Source organism: Osmerus eperlanus, chromosome 17 (assembly GCF_963692335.1).
Source record: "Osmerus eperlanus chromosome 17, fOsmEpe2.1, whole genome shotgun sequence".
Classification (NCBI taxonomy): Eukaryota; Metazoa; Chordata; class Actinopteri; order Osmeriformes; family Osmeridae; genus Osmerus; species Osmerus eperlanus.
In genome coordinates, this window is record NC_085034.1 from 5,337,947 (window position 1) to 5,360,331 (window position 22,385).

The 22,385-nt window shown below is 47.0% G+C and overlaps 2 protein-coding genes across 7 annotated transcripts; both read right to left on the reverse strand.

Moving 5' to 3' along the window:
* Positions 1-126: 126 nt before the first annotated feature.
* On the reverse strand, positions 127-20,386 carry tulp3 (TUB like protein 3). Of its 6 annotated transcripts, none has more exons than XM_062483257.1 (13): positions 20,275-20,386; positions 14,182-14,223; positions 12,030-12,081; positions 7,880-8,042; positions 6,818-7,030; positions 4,722-4,937; positions 3,126-3,259; positions 2,822-3,013; positions 2,566-2,678; positions 2,256-2,373; positions 1,993-2,091; positions 1,546-1,717; positions 127-1,407 (listed from the first exon to the last, which is right to left on the reverse strand). In XM_062483257.1, the coding sequence occupies exons 1-13, from the start codon at positions 20,292-20,294 to the stop codon at positions 1,274-1,276; spliced, it is 1,668 nt and encodes a 555-aa protein (XP_062339241.1). In that variant the 5' UTR covers positions 20,295-20,386; the 3' UTR covers positions 127-1,273. The 6 variants fall into 6 exon arrangements, with proteins under 6 accessions (XP_062339241.1, XP_062339242.1, XP_062339240.1 ...); XM_062483258.1 differs by lacking the exon at positions 20,275-20,386 and adding an exon at positions 19,524-20,174; XM_062483256.1 differs by lacking the exon at positions 20,275-20,386 and adding an exon at positions 16,022-16,259.
* Positions 20,387-20,555: 169 nt separating this feature from the next.
* Positions 20,556-22,364, reverse strand: rhno1 (RAD9-HUS1-RAD1 interacting nuclear orphan 1). The gene is made up of 3 exons (XM_062483141.1): positions 22,159-22,364; positions 21,725-21,921; positions 20,556-21,582 (listed from the first exon to the last, which is right to left on the reverse strand). Exons 2-3 carry the CDS (start codon positions 21,899-21,901, stop codon positions 20,827-20,829), a joined length of 933 nt encoding a protein of 310 aa, XP_062339125.1. The 5' UTR covers positions 21,902-21,921; positions 22,159-22,364; the 3' UTR covers positions 20,556-20,826.
* Between the last annotated feature and the right edge of the window lie 21 nt (positions 22,365-22,385).

Below are 22,385 nucleotides of genomic sequence, written 5' to 3' on the forward strand. Positions count from 1 at the left end.
TCTATTACATCATTAAAATAACCTTGTGTTTCCAAAGATCCATTGTAAGGTAATTTTACTCTTGGGCTAGTCTTTTGACTGAAACTAGGAATTCTGAACCCCTATTACCAAGGTATTGTTCCAGTCTTTATTATTTCAACAGTATTGTGTCGTATTATGAAATCTGATATCATTTGTAATGGTTGGGTAGATTTATTTTGGCGAAGGTTTAGTATAGGCCATTATATTCTCTTCCTGTCCTAACATGACATTTAGTTGACATTTTGTAACATTTTCAGTTCATAGGAAAGTGAACATTATGTCATAAACGATAAAATAAATCCTTTTATCTCTCCGGAACTACTCCATTTGTTTTCCTGCATGGTTTAAACATAGTAATTTTCTGTGACGTTATAGTACCATGCTATGTAGAAAAACTATAGACACTTCACTAAAACACAAACACAGATATTTGTAGTTAAGTAATAATCTGCTCAGATTAAACAGGAACCTGTAGTGATAAGAAAGTATTAAATGGATATGAAAGGATATAAATGTCATGGATACTTTTTTTTTTAAAGCAGAAATCAACGACATGGTCACAATCTCTGTGACATTAATGCAAGAGCACAAAAACGAAGGAAGGCAATAAAAGCAACATTAAAAACAATCTGCCACAAAATATAATGCAACGGTAATTTCCAGGCAGCAAGTCATTCAAATCTAATACCGTGTGATGTGAGTGATGAGGCATGTTCTGTGCTTGAGTTCACCTTCACTGGAGTGTTGGGGACTGTGTCCTCTTTCCCTTTATACACATTCACCAATTAACAATGACTAAATTGTAAAACTGCAAGTACAAACTTGTTTAAACACAAAGCATTGCTTAAATACAAATAGAAACAAAGGCGTCATAGCCTTAAGTTCCCCTCTTGGTGCAGTGGTAGTTTAATGGTTCCTGTTGATCCGAGTGGCCCACACGCGTCTCACCCAAGTTCTCCCCCTCCTCTTGGTCAGTTTGATTTGACTGTCATGATTTGACAAGTCGCTGACAGGGAGAGGAGTGGTGTTAGGAGGACATGTCATTAGCAGGAAGGCGAGCAGAGTTCATGGTTTTCCTTTCCGAGGCAAAGTACAGCTACAGCTGGTCAACGGTACAGGGAATCTGTGTCTGAGCCCCGAAGCAGGGGAATGGTCAGGCACCCAGTCCTGTGGAGAGATAGGAGGCGAGTGTGTGTGTGTATGGGGGGGGGGGGGGGGGGGGGGGTTATCATGCTGAAGTGGGGCGGTGTGGTCACTCGCAGGCCAGTTTGCTGTCAAAGCTGGACAGGCCAATGGCGAAGGCCTGCAGGGCACACATGGGGTAGTTGTAGTCCAGGGTGAACACGTCCTCGGCCACTCTGCCAAACTGCATGACGATGTAGTCCGCTGTCAGGGTCAAAAGGGAGACAGTTGAACCTCACATGAAACTACGAACAACAAGGATCTACACAACCTGATCTAGAGTAGGGAGAGAGAAAGAGAAAGAGAGAGAGAACGAGAGGGGGAAACACGGACTAGACCCACGATCGTTGTCATGGACGATCTGAAAGTTCTTGACGGAGGCCTGGGTGACGCGGCCGTGGAAGTTGAGCACGTAGGACTGGGTGTCGTCGTTCCACACCGGGGCCTTGTTGTGCAGCTCGATCAGGTTGTCCAGGGAGTGATTCTGCCACTTACTCAGCAGGCTGTCCTGCTCCTGCAGAGTCAACACACACACACACAGCTGTCACACAGACTGCACACTCATTCGCAAACTCTGGTGTGTGTGAGGACAAATTGCCCCATATTATTTGCAATTATGAGAATGATGTAATTCTGTGCTGGTTCTGAAATGACAGGCAACGCTAAGCGTGGCCTGCAGCGAGTATGATGATGTCAGTAGTGAATGCGGCGATAATACACCGAGACAGCAGCGATAACACTCTCTTAGTCCGTGCGACAGAGGAAGTGACATCATAGGCCCGGACTCACGCTGGTGGGGCGGACAGGGACCCTCTCGAAGTTCATGTTCATACCAGGGATGATGACGGTCATCTTCCGTGGACCTTTGAACCCGAGCACATTAGTCTCCTGTGAAGGAAGACGAGAGTTCAGAACCACACACACCTGTCTTAAGGATTAAATAACTCCAGTGTTTGTGTGTCTGCCTGTGTGTGTGTCTGCATGTGTGTGTGTGTGTGTGTGTGTGTGTGTGTGTGTGTGTGTGTGTGTGTGTGTGTGTGTGAGGGACTCACGTAGCAGATGGCCGCCAGCTCCTGCCGTGTGTTGCTCTCCTCCAGAAGGGTCCCAGGGTTCTTGCAGGGGTTGGTGCCGTTGTCATACACCGTGAACTTGGTCCCCATCAGGTTGGACCTGCAGCACCAACAGGACAACACAATGACATCTGGGAGGTTCTTACGTCTAGCCGTGCTCCACCGACAGCCCTTCACCCAGAAGGCTGGAATATAAAGTGACAGTGAGGCTCTGAATGATTTAGTGTTTTGGTTGGACTATCCCTTTAACACCAGCTGCTTAAGCTGAGAGCGTCTGTGGTGGGCGTCTTGCCTTAGCTTCCCCATGAAGCTCTCTCCCTCGCGTGATAGGTCCGTGGGATCCACGGAGATCAGGTAGTTGGAGGTCTTGCTCTTCTTCCTCTTCCTCCCCGCGAGCAGGAACAGCTGGCAGACACGACAACGCACACCAGGAGATTATTGCCGTTTCTCGGCAATGACACGCAAGACAACCGTGGGGGAAACGAGATGACTCGGAACCATGGGTTGTGTTCACCATTGGAGGTTAAAAACCAGAACGGACGCCCTACCCGCCTGCCATCCTCTCTCTCCAGGTGCATGAAGTAGGTAGGGTACAGGCCTCGGTCCATGCCCTTCTTGTCCCTGGTGATGCGACACTTGACCGTGGCGCCCCTAGGGGCAGGACGCAGCACAAACTCCTCCAGGTTGTCCACCTCAATCAGGGGGCTCTCTGCTGTGGGAGAACCTGTGGTGACATACTCCTGACACACACACACACACACACACACGGATAAGTTAAAACAATCGTTTTTGTTCTGCATTTAGCCACAGAGGGAAGCCAGTCCGAAGTAGGACTGTAGGCCTGGTTCTTACTGTGTTAGACTTGGTGCTGGAGGCTGACGCCGGCCTGGTGGACTCTGTGTTCGGGGACAGGGACCGAGTCCGATCTTCCTCCTCATCTCCCTCATCTCCGCTGGCCTCGTCGTAGTTCATGCTGCCAGAGAGCCCTGGTGGAGCGAGGGGGCCAGAGGAGTGAGGAGGGTTGAGTGTGCTTGGGAGATCTGACATTTAGTTTGCCTTGATTCTTGTTCCACCAAAAGAGATGCGCCCAAGCAGACAGTTGAACTCAGAGCACATCCATTTGCATGTTATAATACTAAGGCTTCCCTGTTCTTTTATCCCCAGAGGAAGAGCTTTGTTTAAACGTGAGAGAATAAGAGATTCCCTGCAGGTTATGATTAGCAGAAAAACGGAATATGCATATTTTTTACTTTATCACTTACACTTTGATGTGTGATACTAAAAATGAAAGAAATTCGGCTGAATTGATCCAAACTGATGCAATATTTCTGCAATGGGAAAAACCAAGTATTATATTATGCAGCTCAAGCCCCTCTTTCTGTGCCTACTTAAAGATTCAACAGACTTGTTTATTTTTGAGGAGTCAAACTAGCTGCTTACCAAACATCCACACTCATAACTGAGGAGAAAGTATGTAAGCTAACCACAGAGGGATGAATTGACACGGCGTCTTTGGAAGTTGGAACCAAAAACCATGTTCCCCATTATAGTTCAGCACTTAACCTCTGCTATTGTGTCATTCCGCCATTGTATCTTATCCGGCTCTGCACTGAAATGGACAACAATGAATGTGCTAATAACCAACCTGGCTCTGTCTTCTACAGAGATTCACCGAGAGCACAATGTTCAGGTCCAAGGGTACGTCTTGACAATGCGGGCCAAATAGGCCCCTTTCAATTCAGCTGGCTTTTCCTGGCGTTGTCAACTAAAGACGCTCTTTACAGACAGAAATAGACCATTGTCAGCAATTATTCCCCTTTTTTTCCCCAACCCTCCACTTGCGAGGGTTTTAAAGGATGAGAAAGAGATGCTGAACTCCTCTCAGAGTGCTTTCATCAGCAGAGCAGACACATCACATCATAAGAGTGGTCAGACATCCAGGCATCTGGACGAGCTGGCCTGCAGTAGACATGCGTCAGTATCTCACTGTTAATTAGATTCATCAGCCGAGACTCCGGCTAGCTCTGTGGATTACTCTAAAGCCGCCACGGAAACTAGAGTGCTGTTGAGGGGTGAGGAAAAGTAGACTAGTTAGCAGAGCCAGAAAAAAAAGGGAGAGAGGACTCCATCTTTGCAGCTGTGTCAGTTTGATTTGTTGGAAGAATTTGAGTCCAATCTCAAGGCAGGCATATTATGCACAACCTTAAGCCTCAGACAGTTTCCTCATGGTTGTGCCTGTCAGCCAGAAGCATATATGCCTCTTCCATTTCAAACAGAAACCAGTATGTTACAGTATGATACAGTAAGTTAAAGTCGTTGTCAGTGCCATATCGTCAAACCACTCGAATCAACCTGTGACACAGTATTGCAAAGATGGAGTGAAAGAGACAAAGGGACCCGTTTCCCAGCACCCAAACACCATCCACCACCACAAGCACTGCACTCTACCTGACTGAAGCAGTTTCACCCTGGCTGACAGGGGGCGCTCTGGGCCCTCCCCTGACCCCTCTGGCCCTTCCTCCTCAGGGTTGGACCTGAGCTGGTTCACCCTATCACGGGCAGGGCCAGCCTCGGAGGGGGAGGGCTTCAGCTGGTTCACCCTATCACGGGCAGGGCCAGCCTCGGAGGGGGAGGGCTGAGAGCTGAGAGAGCAGTCCCACGCCTCTGCAGTAAAGATGGAACAGACCTGAGCTGCTAGAAACAATATTGACACACCCTAACCCTTTCAGCTCCAGCCCTGGAGATGCATCTGGATGCCAAACAAGTGCTTAGCATCACACACACATTCCAAATGTTACACTTTGATCGTGACTCCAGGGCACCAATTAAAAACAGCAAACAACGCGGAGGACGGCTGACAAGCTTCATTAATTGGATTGTTGGAAATGTCAAAGGAGCCTGATCATGCTTGCTCAACCTTTATGAGACAAGGCTCCATAATTATCATTTGAAACCGGAAAAGAAATCAGTCTGCATTTTTTATTTAAAGCCCTCACTGAGAATGGAGATTGTGAATGGAGATTGTATTCCATTCACTTCATTCTCCATTCCCTTCGTTAAAAGCTCGAACCGATTATGGTCAAATCTTTCATTTTAATCTTCAAGGAAATGCAGTTGAGTTCTTTTTACGTTCATTTCCTTCGAGGGATGTGAAACTGAGAGGAGACAGGAATACCTGTGAGGTACCTGAGGATAAGACCCAGTGCTAAATCTAGGTGACATAACTGATGAAGGTTTGCATAATTGAAAGGTAAGTATCACCAAGACTCGTGTTTCAAGCGGGGAACAGATGAATATAGGTAAGTAGGCTGCCTAATATCCTATCATCAGCCCCTCTAACCCAGAGTAATCAGGCAGAAATTTCCGGCTATAATGAATCTCGTCAACATAAAAAAGGATGTAACAGTGGCTTTTTTTTTTAAGCATATTTAGCATCCGTACAAAGAGCAACTATAATATCCATATCCTTTTGTATATATTTCCAATCTAAAACTAAGGCAGCAATTATTTGTTAGGGTGACTGAGACCTTGAACCCAGTCTGTGAGTTAAGGACCTTGTCTGGTGTGTTGTAAATAAAATAAAAAATTTAAACTGCAGGGAAACCAACATATGAAGCTGCATCAAATCATGAAACAAGCCATTTCACAGCAATGCGTCACCATCAATCTCCTTCCTGTCTGCTGCCTGCCACACACATTGCCCTAGCGCGCACACACACACAGGCTACCCTAGTACACACACAGGCTGCCCTAAAACACACACACACACACACAGGGTGGAAAAAGCCTGGTTGCCCTGGACAGCCACAACATAATCGTGCTGACGTCTCTGGGGATGGAAAGAGGAATGCCCAAAAAAAATACAGACGCAAGCCCGGCCTGACCTTCATCTTAGATTTCTTTTATCACCTCACATCACCTCACCCTACCTTTTTTGCCCCAACACTTCCTCTCTACTCCCCTCTCTCCAGTCTCCCTTGCTCTGCCGCACTCCTCTCTATCTCTTCAGGCCACTCGTTTGGCTTCAATCTCTCACTGCTTCTCTCCCCTTTCCTGTCACTCTGACTTGTCATCCTCCCTTCAGGTGGTGCTCAGCTCGGTGGACTTGGAGGTATCAGGAGAGGGAGGGGACACCTCAGGCCCTGACCGGACCGTATCCATGAAGCTGCTTGGTATGTGTGTGCCGCCCCAGCGCAGCACAGGGGATCGGCAGGGTAAATGATGGAGGTAAATAACTAACGCACTCCCTTGCTGCTAGCCAAGTTTCCTGCCACAACTAGGCCGTATTTGATAGACCTACTTGCTGTGTGGAGTAAGTACTCTTGTATGAACAGTGCTCTTCAAACACACTGTATGTCAACTTCCTCTTCCTAAATACATGCTCACAGCTCCAATACAAACATGTCTGGACCGACGACTTGTCTTGGCCGACAATAGTCCTTCCCAGCCCTACTCACACAGCCCCCCAGCACCTTACCTGCCTATCCCCCCCAGTCCCCCAACCCTCCAACCCCCCATCCCTCCGGCCCACCTCCCCATCTCACCTCTTTTCTGCAGCAGCTCATGGATGTCTGTCTTGGGCTCCAGCAGTGTCTCTGTGTCTCCATCCCTTTCTGGCTCATCCGCAGGGGGGGACTGAGGCTTGAGCTGGGACAGGGGCTGAGGCTGGGGCTGGGGCTGGCTCACTGACAGGATCTGGATCTTGGTACCCAGGTCTGGGGGTTCTGGCACCAGGAAGGCAGCAGGACCATCGATGCCTACAGGAGGAAAGGGGACATTTGTTGACAAAGCTTCAATAGCTTGTTAGTATGTGAGGCGTTGGCGGTAACAGAAGGCGTGGTAATGACTGTCCAGCTAGCATGAGGATGACAGATATTCTGTTTGTCACCCACTGCTTAGTAACTCTTCTACAGTTTATTAGGTTAGCACCCATGAGGGTTGGTAAAAGGGACATGTCGGCCTCATGTCAGCTTGTAATCTATGGTGTAAGAGTGGCAGTCTGAGTATCCCTGACCTCTGATGTGTTTCTGTAGCTTGCCCTGTCCTTGCCTGAACACGTGAATGTTTCACTGCGTATCATTTGGTAACCCCGTCTGTCTATTCTCCAGGCCTTCTTCTGTGTCCGAGACGAACGCTGCCTGGGCGTCTCCTCAGTTACCCTGAGAACTGGAACAGTTACGCACACGACACACACACACGTCCGTCAAAATCTCTCTCTCTCTCTCTCTCTCTCTCTCTCTCTCTCTCTCTCTCTCTCTCTCTCTCTCTCTCTCTCTCTCTCTCTCTCTCTCTCTCTCTCTCTCTCTCTCTCTCTCTCTCTCTCTCTCTCTCTCTCTCTCTCTCTCTCTCTCTCTCTCTCTCTCTCTCTCTCTCTCTCTCTCTCTCTCTCTCTCTCTCTCTCTCTCTCTCTCTCTCTCTCTCTCTCACTCACTCACTCACTCACTCACAGCCACACACACAGTTTTACTTATTATTATCATCATAAGTTCAGCTCTATTGTTGGGAACTGAGAGACACACCCGACCAGATGAATACACCCCCTGGGAGAACCTAGAGAAACATTGGCTTATCTAGCTCTCCCTGGCCCTGTGTCCCTCGAAACGTACCGTCCATGATGACGTCGCTGGTGTTGCTGAGACGTGACGAGACGAGGGGGGCCTGCTCCTCGCCGCGCCTGGGCTTGGAGCGCCGCGGACGCGCCTCCGGGTTGGGCTGCACCATCAGCGGCTCCTGGCGCTTCCGCCTCTGCTTCTGCTCCAGCAGCGCCCTCTGTGGACGGGGAGGGGAACAGCAGGGGTGAGTGGAGAAAGTGGTTGGCGGCGGAGTCGAGGCGGAAGCGGGACACTGCTGAAGGGGGTTTGAAGGCTGCCGTCTCTCCCGCAGTCTCAGCTCCCAGGACGCGTAGTGTGAAGCCTCGCTCGTCCCTTCACCAATGAACGCTCCCGTTACTGCTCATCACAGTCTCCCCAGATACAACGACCACTCAACGTCCTTGTTCAGCCAAACAAACAAGGTGGATGGGTCACTGGTGAGCCCGGCAACGTCAAAAGGCAAAAGAAAAAAAAAAGCTGAGAAGCAACAAGGCACGTTGCTCTGACTGGCTTGCCCTGATAGGGGATGGCTCAGAGCGCAAGGTTCCTATGGTAACGGAAGGCTCTAGTGCCTGAGAGTGAAGTGGATCCTGCCCTTGAAATCTTTTTCATGCTTCCGACCGCTCTTTGTCGTCATTTCACGACGGAGAAAAGACAGGGATGGAGGTAGAGAGGAGGAGGGAAAGGAAGAGGTAGAGAAAGGTAAGAGTGGGAGAGAGAGGTAGAGAAAGAAGCGGAGAGAGTGCAAGAGAAGAAGAAAAGGTAAAGACAGGGAGAGAGAGAGAGAGAGAGCGAGAGAGACGATCAAGCACTGACGCACCGAATGAAACACAAAAGTATCATCACCAAGAGGAATCACAACGTTCACGTTGTCTCTGTGTCAGGGCTGGTGCTGACTGGAGAAGGCTACCCTGAGAAGCAGGATGGGAATCCTACTGAAAGACAGCAGGTACAGGACCTGTACTGCAGTACTGTCAGAGAAGGAGCCACTGAAGAGGCTGCTACTGGGAGACTCTGCAAGAACAAGTTACCATGTACATGTTATTGTGGTTGACAGTTAAAAAAAGAAAGTTCTGGGATTTCTCCATGGCATAATCGAAGGAATCTTCTAGTCCTGTAAACTCATCTGACAGGATCAGTCAAAATGGCCCTCCAGCTGCCCGTCCCTGGTAAGGCAGGCTGGGCCTTACGTAACCGCATCAATTAGCGAGCCAGCATCAAAACAACTCACTGGTTTGGTGGTGAAGTGAGTTGGAACAGGACGAGGACTCTCCCATTCACCAGCCCAGAAGCTTTCATAACGCATTGTTAGGGGTTCCAGCACTTGCACACACACACAGGAGCGTGCTACACACACATGGTTTTCACACACACACAAACAGGGAAAAAATGTTTGCACAAGTGTGTTTCAAGTTCATGCAATCATGTGTACACGTATACACACACAAGCACACTCACACACAGAAGCACAGCGCGAACAAAGGTTGCAGCATCCAGCCAAGTGTGACATGAATACACCTGCAATGTGACCCAGACAGACTTGGCATCTCCTCTTTGATTAACATGCTAATCAAAGTGGAGATGAAAGGCTGCTTCATCTGCTATTCAGCCAGGGTCTGGTTAACACCTCAAAAGGCTTTTGTTTTAAGAAGAGTGACACTTACACTCGTCTACACGACTACAAATAAAGCGGCAAATGAATTCAACATCACAGTGGATTATCATAATGACCAGACTGTTCATTTGTTGCTCTCGTATTCAAACTCCTTTCCCGATTCTTCCTTCCATGCCACAAACGAGTTGCTTCTCCCCAGACGCCGTGCGCACTGGTCCATCTATATCGGAGGGTCAACTGTTGCCTTTGTTTGAGAGAACGCTCAAACTTTGAAACCCCACCGATGCCTTGGGGCAGTGTCGGCCCCTCCTGTGAGCAGTGTTGCAGGGGATCGCTCGCGTTCAGTCATTTGCTTTGACGTTCTCCAAGACGGCAAAGGGCTATTTTTAAAACAAATCCATTGTGACGTTTCATTTTTTTTCTTCCTACGCTGGCTGGAACCGGGCGTTTGAGGGAAGAGGATGTGTTTCCCCTTTGGCTGGTCCCGTCTCCGCTGAGGCTGAACGGGAAACTAAACAGTGAGCTAATGAAAATACCACACGATAAGAACCCAGCAGGGGATATCTACACAGGAGAAGACTGTAACAATGATATCACGGGGCAGAGGATGAGCTCGAGCACAGCTCCCCACACTGCACGAGCAGGCGAGCACGTACGGAATGTAGAACTTTACATGTTATACAAGAATGCAACACTTCCGACAACATGGAGCCAAGGGCATTCGACGCTGTCCATCCAGCTCCTTATATTCTATACACATTCTGGCACACAGGTACAAACGACATACATTAAACATTCACGTCTGATCTGTGGATGAACAATAATTACCGACCCGTTCCATGGACATCGTGAACAGCGGTGAATCGAAGTGAACAGTTTCCCTGTGGACCCAACAGCTTTGTGTTCCTTCTTGCTCTGAGAGGCTGGAGACTTCTAAACTGTCCCCCCGACTGCAGCACCTCTGCAGGGCATCACTCGGTCTCCCTGACCCTCCTCCCGGGACGACTAGACAACCGACTGCCTTAACACCACACGTCCGTCTAGCGCACTCTCGCCTGCCTTCTCCACAGCTCACCAGAGTGTGTGTGTGTTTGTATGAGAGAGCTTAAAGTGTGCTTGAGTGTGTGTGTGTTCGTTCACTGTCTCCAACTGAATCAGTAGTCATTAGCACTCTACTCCTGAGAGGGGAAGAGAGAGAAGGATGGAGAGAGAGATACAGACAATGGGGGAGAGAGAGAGAGAGAGAGAGACTCCTGAGAGGGGAAGAGAGAGAAGGATGGAGAGAGAGATACAGACAATGGGGGAGGGAGAGAGAGAGAGAGAGAGAGAGAGAGAGAGAGAGAGAGAGAGAGAGAGAGAGAGAGAGAGAGAGAGAGAGAGAGAGAGAGAGATAAAGACAATGGAAGGGGGCAGTTCTGCTCCATGTTCTGGATGAATGGACATGGGAACTAAATAGAACCGCAGAGCATAGCACAGTGTTGTCTTGGACTGGTTCTAGTCTTGTAGAAGACCAAGTACTCCTCCAAATTCGAGTGTGTGTTCATTACGTAAGAAGTGCTTTGGCATACATACACACACACACACAGTATATCAAGACAGAGACAGTTGTACACTCAACATCACACATGGCGAACACTGCACCCAGGTCTGCATTAGATATCACATTTTGTGATGTTAGGATAGATATACTGAAATGGGGATAGGTATGTATGTGATATAAGGAGAGGTATAATGTGATATAAGGATAGTTATGTGCGATATAGAGAAATCTCAGTTTTGAAGCCATGTCCTATTTTTGTCAAGAAAGTGTGATAGCATGAAGAGAGCTCGGAGCTGCTTTGTGGGTCCTCTGCCTGACATGAATCACCACACTAAGCCCAGTGTTGACCAGTGTGCCAGAAGTGGTTATTTCTCTGGGTGACATTAAACTGACAAAACAAGGTCAGCTTCTCACTGAGATGCTAATGCTGATGCACACAAAACAAGGCTGAGGCAAGCCTGGATATTGTATTTTTTTGGTGGCCACAGCACTTTGGCAGCGGGTATTACCATTTGATAACATGATAGTCCGAAATGACTTCATGCTGATTAGAGAAGCTGAACTTGAACAGCTATGCTAATGTGTGTGTGTGTGTGTGTGTTTATGCAGGGTTTCCCGCAGCCCTTTCCAGTTCAGGCGGCCTCCTAAGCAACACACGCCTGCCGCCTTAACTAACGTCGTCCCCAAAAGATGTTAATAGCGATATCCGCTGTGCTACTCTGTCCTGTTTTCTCCCTTCCATTCCAAACAGTGGCCAACGCCAGTCTCCCTTCTCTGCAGAACGCATTCGTTTATCGCACAAACTACACCCCTACCCCTCCCCCCGCATTAGTCTATCGCACAAACAATACGGTAGGGTGGTAGGGTGGGGTTTGTCCCCCGGTCTGACCGCAAACCCCACCCTACCACCTTAACTAACACATTTTCTGCGGGAAACCCTGTTATGGGAATATACACGTGTGTGTGTGTGTGTGTGTGTGTGTGTGTGTGTGTATGTGTGTGCTGCTTACCTGCTTCTCCAGCTTCTGCTGTCTGAGACTGGTGCTGTCATCATCACGGGCACTGAGGAGAGAGGGGGCAGGGGATGGGTCATCATGCACTCTCATCACGACTCAGGTGTGACTCACTACGCCCGTACAGCTGCACCTTTCAGGCAGGTTCCAGGTTCCCCCCGCATGGTCACACACCAAGGAAACCAAGGATTTTCCAGATTTCTCCACTAGGGGGCAACGCAGATGTAAATGATCGGAAAGGAGGAGAACCTTGGAACAGCTCGCGAAGCCACAGCTGTGTGTTGTCGAGGAGGAGGATAACATGTTTAAAATCATCGTAAGGATTGGCCCAGATGATCACCCGTGCTTGAACACTTCCCTTGATTTCGCTTGTCATTTGTGTAGAATCAAATTAAATCAAGTGTTATTTGTGTTGCCCTTTTTACAAGAAGTGTCACAGGCACATAAATGTATACCCTCACATTGAATGCATGCAATAGATATATTGGAAACTGTATATGGGGGACTTATGAAACCAGTTCTATGTTTGGAAATACAGCTTCGTGCCCTGCAACAAAGCTAACTGCTCTAGCGTGAATGTCACAGTGGCCTTGGTGATTGGATAGCCCACCCACACACACACACACAACATCATTCTCATTTTTCACAGTCTGGTTTCCGGCTGTGTGAGTGGCCTGTTGTCTGGCTCCAACGGGCACTCTTGCTGGACACCTATGAAAGGACCAGTGGGCCCCATGTTGCTTAGCTACAGAGTGGAGGGAGAAGGGCAGCAGCAGGACACTACTCAGACAGACACAGTCAAAGGAGTCAATCTCTGCTCCACATCCACACACGTAAACACACACACGTACACACACACACTCTCACACATTTCTTTGTAGGTGTTCAGAGAGAGCGTGGGTGTGCCAGGCGAGGGAAGGGAGGGAGGGAGGGATGGAAGGGAGGGAACATAGGTCTGGCTCCTGTCTGAAACCTCTCCAAACATCTGACCTCATAGGAGGCTTCCGTCTGCACAGGGTATGTCTCTGTCTGCCTCCTGGAGCTCCATCCTATCTACAGCTCAACCCTCCTTTTTCTGATATTCTGGACAGCACTACCCCCCCCCCGCCGCCCCTCTTTTTTCTATTCCTTTACAGCAGGATGTGATGCGTAGTGGCAGCTGATGTCATAGGTGTACGAGGGACAGACACAGAGCAGCACAGCTGAGACCTTTCATACCTCCACCTACTGCTTCCTGCTCTCCACGAGGTCATATGATAGCAGATCATTAGAGACCATTTTTGTTTCCTGCTGTAAAACCATCAGAGGCAGTGACGGGGTTACAAAACAACTGAGCCGGTCGATGTTCAAATCCATTCTGGACACGGACAAGGACTTGGTAGCTCTCGTTTCCTTGAGATTTGTCATTATCAGCCAACAATGTGACTTTGTGTGCAAGCATGCAATGCCCTTAGAATAACAGTGTTGGCATAGCATGCTAATGCTAGTTCTGAACGCTAAGTGGCTGTGGTGTTGCTGGTCCATGGATGGAGGTCAGTCTATTGGGAGGTCACTTCTAGGATACCCCCCCACAGAGCAGCAGCTGGTGTCAGACCAGGCCCAGACTACAGCGTGAAGGGAGGTGTTAATTACACACCCGGGTAGTGTCATTAGGGCAAGGGGGTGAGGGGTGTGTTGACTCCAGCAACAGTTGTCCAGCTAGAGACCTCAGAGAAGAGGAGCTGCAGAGGTGGGTGTTGTCCTCTGCTGTGAGCAGGGGATTGGTGGACATGGTTACTGCCATAGGGATTAGCAGGCCTGTATGCTTTAGACTTCCCCACAAGGACTGGATGCAAGCATGACTTGGCAGTAAAATGGCCATCAGAATGGCAGAAGTGCAGATGAATTTCTTTAAGTTAGAACAAAGGTCACACCTCTTTTACATGTCCCACGTGCTTCACGCTGTTCGGCTTTCACTTTACTTTTGAACCTACTGGGTTGTAGTTTACATGTCTCCCTCCGAAGAAAGCCGGCCTCGTGCTAGGGGAGTGCGTGCATGGAAACCGATAGTCCGAGCTGGGACACAATAAATCGGTGTGTGTGGTGTGTGTGTGTGGATCTTTGATTACAGGTGCCAGTCATGGTTCTTGGCAGTGGCGGGACGTCTTACCTTGCAGCTGAGGTAGAGGAGAAGCTGGAGGAGCTGGAGGGTCTTCAGTGGCGGGGCAGGGTGGCACCGGGCCAGGGGAGGGAGGCAGGACAAGACAAGAAGCAATGGAAGAAGGTCATTTGCAACTGACACAAACCTACGTTCATATTTGAGAAAAGTAGGCTACGTTTGCATGTGCAATCAACCACAGGCTAACTATGTCGAAGCACACCAGACTTGGTTGTTCTATTTATATTAGAATACGCTTGTACAAAATCCTAGGTATCATTTCAACCTATACTGTAAAGTCCAATAGGCTTAGGCTAGTTAATGTCTGTTTGACCGTTGTATAACGTGGATTGTTTCTACAGCAGGGCAGATGCTGTGTGAAGGACACTTGATCCTTCACAGTTCAGGGTATTATCCTCAATACTTTAATCTGTACTTTAACCAGCATTGAGCGTCCTCTATCCCCAGCAACCCCCCCCACACACACACACACACACACACAGTTTCAGATCAATGTTTCATTACTGTCACAGCGTAGGTGAGTAGGAAGGAGAGGCAGTCTCGTCTGTGTGGCGTGACACCGACCAGGTAACCATGGACACCTCCGTCAACACTGCACCTTGAAGAGCATTGATTAAAAACTGCAGCCAATTGTTTCCCCAGTGAAAGGGGAATCTGCTTTAGCACTATGCTGTCAAGATTTCCTGAAAACAGGGACAACACGAAGACAGCTGTGTGCTTTCAAGCTGTCAAGACAACAAGTTTTAGAATGCCTTTGACCACCACCCTATCCCTTTCCTCAAGCTTTTGGTAAAAGCAGAATGAGGATGAAACTAACTGCATTCAGCTGACGATATCAAAGCAATTTCAAATGTAGACCTGGCTGTGAGGAGTTTAGCATAAGACAAACAGTGGGTCTCTTTTGTCAATGTAAAGAGACAATGCTATAGTAATGCATGCATAAGGATTGCAGTGGCATCGGACAGATTAAAATAATTTCATTTTCCCCTTTGGTAAATTATTAAAGCAAAGCAACATAATTAAAAGTACACAAAAGAATCCACTAATCCACCCCTCTGACAAGAGGGAATGGTTTGATCTGGAGATAGGCTACAATGGTGAAAACACCCATGAATGCATGCACCATCTGAACATTTGGAGGGGGATTACCCTATTTCAAACATTGGTTTTGAAGGCTTTGAGCTAGAAGTCCCTTTGGAGAGCTTACAACTCAGGAGGATGACTTCTTATGCCTTCCTAGGTTACAGCATACGAGGGGATCAAAACCCGAAGCAACCATACGACATTCAACGTCACGCACTCTTGTTACAGCAGCCTTGGCCCCTTGAATAAGTAACGACATGACTGCAGAAACATGAGAGACAAACATAGATCTTTAACTGTAGCAGAGCAGGACAGAGCAGGACAGAGCAAGACAGAGCAGGACAGAGCACGACAGAGCAGAGCAGGACAGAGCAGAGCACAACAGAGCAAAGCAGGACAGAGCAGGACAGAGCAGAGCAGGACAGAGCAGAGCACAACAGAGCAGAGCAGGATAGAGCAGAGCAGGACAGAGCAGGACAGAACAGGACAGAGCAGAGCACAACAGAGCAGGATAGAACAGAGCAGGATAGAGCAAAGCAGGACAGAGCAGGACAGAGGCAGACTCAGCACAGACTCAGACTCCTATCTGACTGCACGAGGGTCAAACCTCAAAGTTTCACTTTCTAATCCCGTCATACCATACACTCTACAAAAAGGAGAAGCAACACACTAGTTGTTACAATGTGCGTATGTAACTAGAGTACATCATTAGTGTCAGCATCGTACGGAAACGTGTGTGTGTGTGTACCTGTAGGACCAGCGGCTGTAGACAGGCTGTTGAGAGCCCCCACTCTTTATAGTATCCATGTTACTGCTGCTGCTGCTGTACACCCGTATGCTAGTTCAGACTCCAGGGCTAAATGGCATTCATTCACATGTATGGTCCTGCTAGATACCTGCTCTGATGAGGCCAGGAGGCCCGAGGGAGGGGGTGCTGCCCCGGGGAGTGACAGCTCTCACAACTGAGGGTGACTGAGCTAGGAGACCAAGAGCTGTTGCCATGACTGCTCACTCAAAGCAATACTCTCTATCACACGCCCCAAACAGTGATTCGCAATCTGTGATGTACGATGAGCCAAACTACTATGACGAGTAAGATTGTTAGAGAAGGCTACTAATCAAAGTCAGGTTTGTACAAAAAAGTTTGTTTGTTTAACTGTAGAGAAAACAATCAAATTAAGACAGCTGAGCCCTTTCTTATAAACACTGAGATTGTGCCTCTTTCAGTAACTGTTCTGGTCAAGTTTGTTCCTCATTAGAGTTGACAAATGATGAATCTGCACAACGTCATTTCCTCACACTCAAAAGTGGATATATACAAATTTCAAAACCCAAGTCACTAAGATGTTTTTTTGACTGAAGCTCAACTGAAAAATCATTTTTTTTTCTATAACCCAACCCCAAAACTGTAGGGTCACTTCAGCTAACCAAAGCCATATGAAACTGATGTGTTTGTTGGACGGTAAGTTCTTAGTTCAGTTTAACTAGGTTAAAGATATGGAGACATGAAAGTTATACAAATGCTTATGCTACTAGAATATTCTCAAGTAGTGGAATCATAAACTATCTTCTCATTTAGAAATGTTTGGATCTATGTCAGCGACCAATGACTGTGGTCCAGTTGCTAGGAAACTGGAACTTTTTGTCCTTTTGTCTGTGTGTGTGTGTGTGTTTAGGTACAAAACAGCGGAGTGTCATCCAGGTCAGCTAAGGACAGCCTGGGGAATCACACCTGAGGGAGTAATTAAACCATGTCAAAACAAATGACGGAAACTTGAGATGTGTTCTGATAATATCCCATCCCAGAGGTATTCCAAATACACATCCTTGCTGCTCTTCTCTGGGTGAGAGTCTATAGCGTCTTCATTAGGTGTTCAGAAACACACAACAATGTACTTCCTTGTGATGTTGCCTACAAATCATGAAAGACCATCATGGAGGACTACAAAAGGAAAGCAAGAGGAATCACTTACTTTACAAGCATACAAAAACAGGGCGCTTGTTTTAGGGCACATGAACCGGATGATTACAAAATACCAGATGTTTTTCTTGTCATGCAGTCCAGTCATGACCAACAAAGTCAGTGGATTGCTCAAGCCACTGAGCCATATGTGTTAGGAATGTGTCGTGCTAAGAAAACCGAAAATTAAATTGTATCAAATGCTTCCCTCAGCTGGAAAGCATTGCTGACCTTCCAGTCTAGCACACAGTCCAGTAGTAGCCGGCCACATGCTTGTATTCCAGGGTAGTGTTAAGTCGATGTGTTAAGTGTACTACAACCATACTGTCAGGTGAAAAGAAGTGGAAGTCTACAGTACACATGGGTATGAAGCAAAAACACAGCCCTTCTCTGTGGTTGTGTGGTTGCAATGCAATAACTTTGTATTCCATTTGGCAGACGGTTTTCTCCAAGGTGAAGTACAGTGGGAATTTGAACCTGCGACCTCTTGATCAGCAATCAAGTGCTTGAACCACTGAGCTCTACTTCCTGATGTCATCTCGATGGTGATGACTTTCCAATCCTCGGTATACCTTTAGCTCTGCTTCTGGGCTGCGTATGTGCAACACACTGAGTGGTGTTGTTCCAGCCTTTGACACGGGATAGGGAGTCAGGTGGCTGAGCGGTTAGGGAATCGGGCTAGTAATCTGAAGGTTGCCAGTTCGATTCCCGGCCGTACAAAATGACGTTGTGTCCTTGGGCAAGGCACTTCACCCTACTTGCCTCAGGGGAATGTCCCTGTACTTACTGTAAGTCGCTCTGGATAAGAGCGTCTGCTAAATGACTAAATGTAATGTAAAATGGGATAGAAAAGGCCACTCACAGCCCAAATGTTCAGCACTCCACACACTCACCCATCAGAAGCTGGCATAGCCCACTCTACCAAGTGAGTCACCATACGAGCACAAAAACAGCTCGATAGGAGAGAGCCTTGAGTGTGACCAACCGAACATGAAAGCCAGCAGACTACAAGAGAGGCTTGTGAGAGATGTTTTTACTAGCATGAATAGCATAGGAGATAACATTCGAGTGACTTCCTCATATATTTGCAGGGGGCTACGGGTGTGCTGTCATCTGTGAATCCTTATTGGACAGACGCAGCTGGAGTGAGGACTTGTCCAATCACAGCTCAATCAAAATCTGTACGTCTAGGCCTACTGTATGTTCCTCACACAACATGCAGCCTTTACGCTGGTCAAATACATTAGCACCCAGCTCCTACCAAACTCAGTCTACAGAAGGCACAGCAACCATCTCCAATGACCACCGACACATTTCCACTGACAAAACAGACAACAAGGCCTATGTTTATTAGCCTACATGGTAACACATTTCCTGGATGATTGTCTTGTCCCTCCCTACCCCTTCACTTAAGAGGTTCCCTGGAAATATTTCAGTGGAGCTAAAAGATTCAATCAAATGATGCCAGCCCAATAGTAGCAGGAAGAGGAAAGGGTGGGAGCTACTACACTCTGATTTTAATCTCTCCCTCATTCAAGTAGAGACCCACAGCTTACTTGACTCTGTACACAGGAAGAGGGACACACACAAACACACACACTTTGATCATGTGGCTGGCCAGCACCTGTTTTCATGATCAGTTAACATGAAAAGACAGCTTGCAAAGAACCTGCCATTCCCAAAAGACTATTGGTCAGATGTAAGACACCTCTGTCCTGGAGCAGACTGGATGAATGTTGCAGGCAGACAAGCAAAGAACATGTCTCAACTTGAACACCCAGCTTCCCCATTTCTTTCATCTCATGTTGGGTTAAGGTTTGTTTCTGTAGGCCAATAAAAGCAGTGGTTGTATAGGTAAATATGGGTGGTTATCTGTACAGAGTGACTATAGTATGTCGTATGCTAAAGACTGATTTATAGCCATTTGTGGTGATGATTTCTGAATAGGTAATCACATACTACACGACCCGATAGCCTGTCTCCAACTACTCAATCCATTCTACATTCCACTACATTATGTGGGGGAGGTGCCTCATTATTTTGACCAGGAATTTGTAGTATATACAGCATTTTGTGCAAAGAATTGATGGGAGGGGAAGGTCTATACATGCTTTTCTGAACCATTGCTTTCATTTATGCTAGCTTTTGCAAGATGCTGGTTGTCTCTGACAACACCAGGATGTGGTTGATGATGCATCACAAACGATAAAAAGCGTTTAGTTCGATTTCTAGGTTATCGCTAGGCTACACAATGCCAATCATGTTATACTTATTATGACATTTTGTTCACCTGGAGTTGTTGAAGCTCATCTCGTCACTTCTTAGTATTGGACACTAGCAAGATGGATTTGGCAAGAGGCAATGCGACGATCGTGTCCCCCCTAATATGCCAAGTATAATGCTAATCATCGACCAGCACTTCAACAGAGCAGTCTCCAGGGAGTGTAAGTGGTTCAAGCTCCTATGTCACCGCCACCGTAACGCGAGAGATCAATAATGTTCCCTTCTTGATTACCTTTGTAACGCAAGAATATCCGATTGACGAAATATTACCAGGCTTCCGCGTCATTCTAAACAGATGTGCACGGACCAAACATCTGTCTGTCTCTGCAATCTATAAACCGTTAGCTTTTCTTAGCCACTCAGTGACTGCAACATTGGCGTGAATGCCGCGGCAGTCAACTAGCTGGCTAGCGTTTATGATTGTTCAAGATGTCAAGCTCGAGACTTCGATTCATGCGATTAAACACAAAACCGATCCCCATGAAAAGATTTCAGCGATAAAACTCACTGACTCGTATTATGCTATCCATAAACAAATACTTTTAACTCGCAATTTCGTCGTGCTACAGTAGCGCGCTAGCTGGCTCACTTGAACATCTTCGCCCAGATTGGGGGCAATGCAACAGTACTGTTAAAAAAGTTGTGTTCAACAGAAATGTCCGTCTAACTACAATGCACGCAACAGCTTCTAATACAGAAACTAGCCAACAAACGCATAACAACAGACACGCAAACGTATATTTATATGGTTTGACTACCTTATGCTGTAGTAACTCATGTTTATCCACGGTTGCTATGGATCCCCCAGCTGGTGGCCTGCAGGACAACTTTCGTTCACGCGCTTGAAAAAAGAATTGTTCCTGTGCCTTGGTTACCTCACTCGTTTACAACGGACTATGCCATTGGACATCGAGTTACTTAGGGGAAGGGTGATTGGTTAACATTGTCGGGCTGCGGTACACTTATCTAAAATTATTTTATAACATTGTAGACAAATAAATGCGTATCAACACGATTTACAATGATTCATAACACACACACATGTATTTACTTTTATTGCAAACCAATCTGTTTCCTTTGGTCAGTGGACTACCTCCACAAAAAGTTTAGAAAAAATAAAGAAAATAGAATAGTAAAATAGTATTTTTTTTAAGCACGGTAGGTCTATAGGTGGTATATGCAGAAAGCAGCACTCCCCTTCTAATTAACCATGTATTTAATGACAGTTCATTCATCATGCATCATTATTACTAGCCCATCAACCATAACACAACAACACTGACAAGTTGAAAATGTTTAATGCTTCCACTTTAGATACTAATTAGAGTTTCTGAGGTGGAAAGTTTACCTCGCTCCTTCAGCAGCTTCATTAGTCCTTGCCTCCTCCTCCATGTCACCTTCACTCCATATTCCCTCTCTGGGGTGTCTCCCACCAAAGTCTCAAGGGTCTGTCTGTGCAGAGGAGTTGCTGGCTGGGATGGGTGTATTAGGAGATCCAGAAAGGCGGTGGAGGGACCACTGTGGCCTCCTTGGTGTAATTCTGGAGTCTCTATATCAGGTGGAGTGAAAACATTGCTCATACTGGGGGTGTATCTGTTTTCTGATCCAGGAGTCATAGAAGAACATGAGGGGTTGTTTTGTTGCTTAGCAGTAATGTGATCAGCTGGATTTATTTGGTCCTCTAAGCCTCTACAGGAGGTAGATGCAATTCCATGTGTCATGTATCTAGACAAACTTGACCCCTTAGTGGTCCTTTTCCTAAGAAAGGGTCGACATTTAGGTGTCTCAGTGTCCGGAAGTGACTTTTGGACTTGTCGTGAGGTCTGTTGAACCACTCTGCCCCCAACGACAGTCTCTGTGTTTTTTTTCTTATTTCCAGGTGCATGCTTTTGTTGGTGATCCTGGGATGTAGTCTTATTTTCGAAGGACAAGGAAGGGAACTTGCAAACGCTAGATTTCCTAGACAATTGACTACTCCTGTCCAGCATACTTGTTGCTGGTTTGGCCTTCCTCCCTCGCCTTGGTGGGACTGCAGAAATCTGCACTTGATCAAACTGTGGGCTCACCTGAAAAATTATGAAAATAAGCAGACAAGATACTGAGAGACAAGAAAGAGCATTACTGGAGTCTGGAACTGTAAAGACTTTATGTATAATGTTAGTTGATTTCCAGTTTTTTTAACATGACTTCCATCATAGACAAAATTACCCAAGAAGTAAGTGCCGTGTTGCTCTGTCGTTCCTCCTCTGACGCAAACGATTTGGGATTGAGTGCTGCCTGGACTTGAGGTACATCATAGTATCTGGCTCCATCAAGTGGTGGCTCCAAAAATAACAGGGGCGACTTCAACAATGACTTTTTTCGTGATTTACGGGGTCGGGGCATTGGATGTCATTGCTTTCGACCTGTAGAGATCCAGACAAAATTGTTAAACGAGAATTGTACACATCGATTAACACACATCTTGATGCATACTAGCTTGTTGTCGGTGCTTAAGCAGTGTCCATCATGATCACACAGACTAGTGTCCACGGCCAGGGACAAAAACAAGTGGAATTTGATCAATCTGTTTGCTGGCAAGCAAGAGATTAGAGAAAGTGTATTGGCTTGCTAGCTTGCATTTGTTCAAATAACCGACATACCTTGATATAAAGACAGCGTACTTGAATAAATAAATGAACATAACAGTGTGACAGGCAGGCTACTTGTTAATAGTCCTTTAGGTTTACGAAATTATGTTTTCCGAGTTATAGTGATCTCCGAGAGATTAGCTCCAAATTGAGTATGCCCATTGCCCAACCCGGCTAAAAGTAATTGTTTTGTGAGTTGTAATGTCTCTCTTAGGCGGGATTCTTCATTTTAAGCGAGT

Excerpts from the sequence above, each read along its gene's own strand:
- tulp3 (XM_062483256.1), bottom strand. The coding sequence starts at position 16,080 with ATGGATACTATAAAGAGTGGGGGCTCTCAACAGCCTGTCTACAGCCGC. Across the intron at positions 2,679-2,821 it reads AGAGAGAGGATGGCAGGCGG|CTGTTCCTGCTCGCGGGGAG; the intron begins GTAGGGCGTCCG and ends CGTGTCTGCCAG. Across the intron at positions 1,718-1,992 it reads TCCCTGTCCGCCCCACCAGC|GAGCAGGACAGCCTGCTGAG; the intron begins GTGAGTCCGGGC and ends TTGACTCTGCAG.
- rhno1 (XM_062483141.1), bottom strand. The coding sequence starts at position 21,901 with ATGCCCCGACCCCGTAAATCACGAAAAAAGTCATTGTTGAAGTCGCCC. Across the intron at positions 21,583-21,724 it reads ACACGGCACTTACTTCTTGG|GTGAGCCCACAGTTTGATCA; the intron begins GTAATTTTGTCT and ends ATAATTTTTCAG.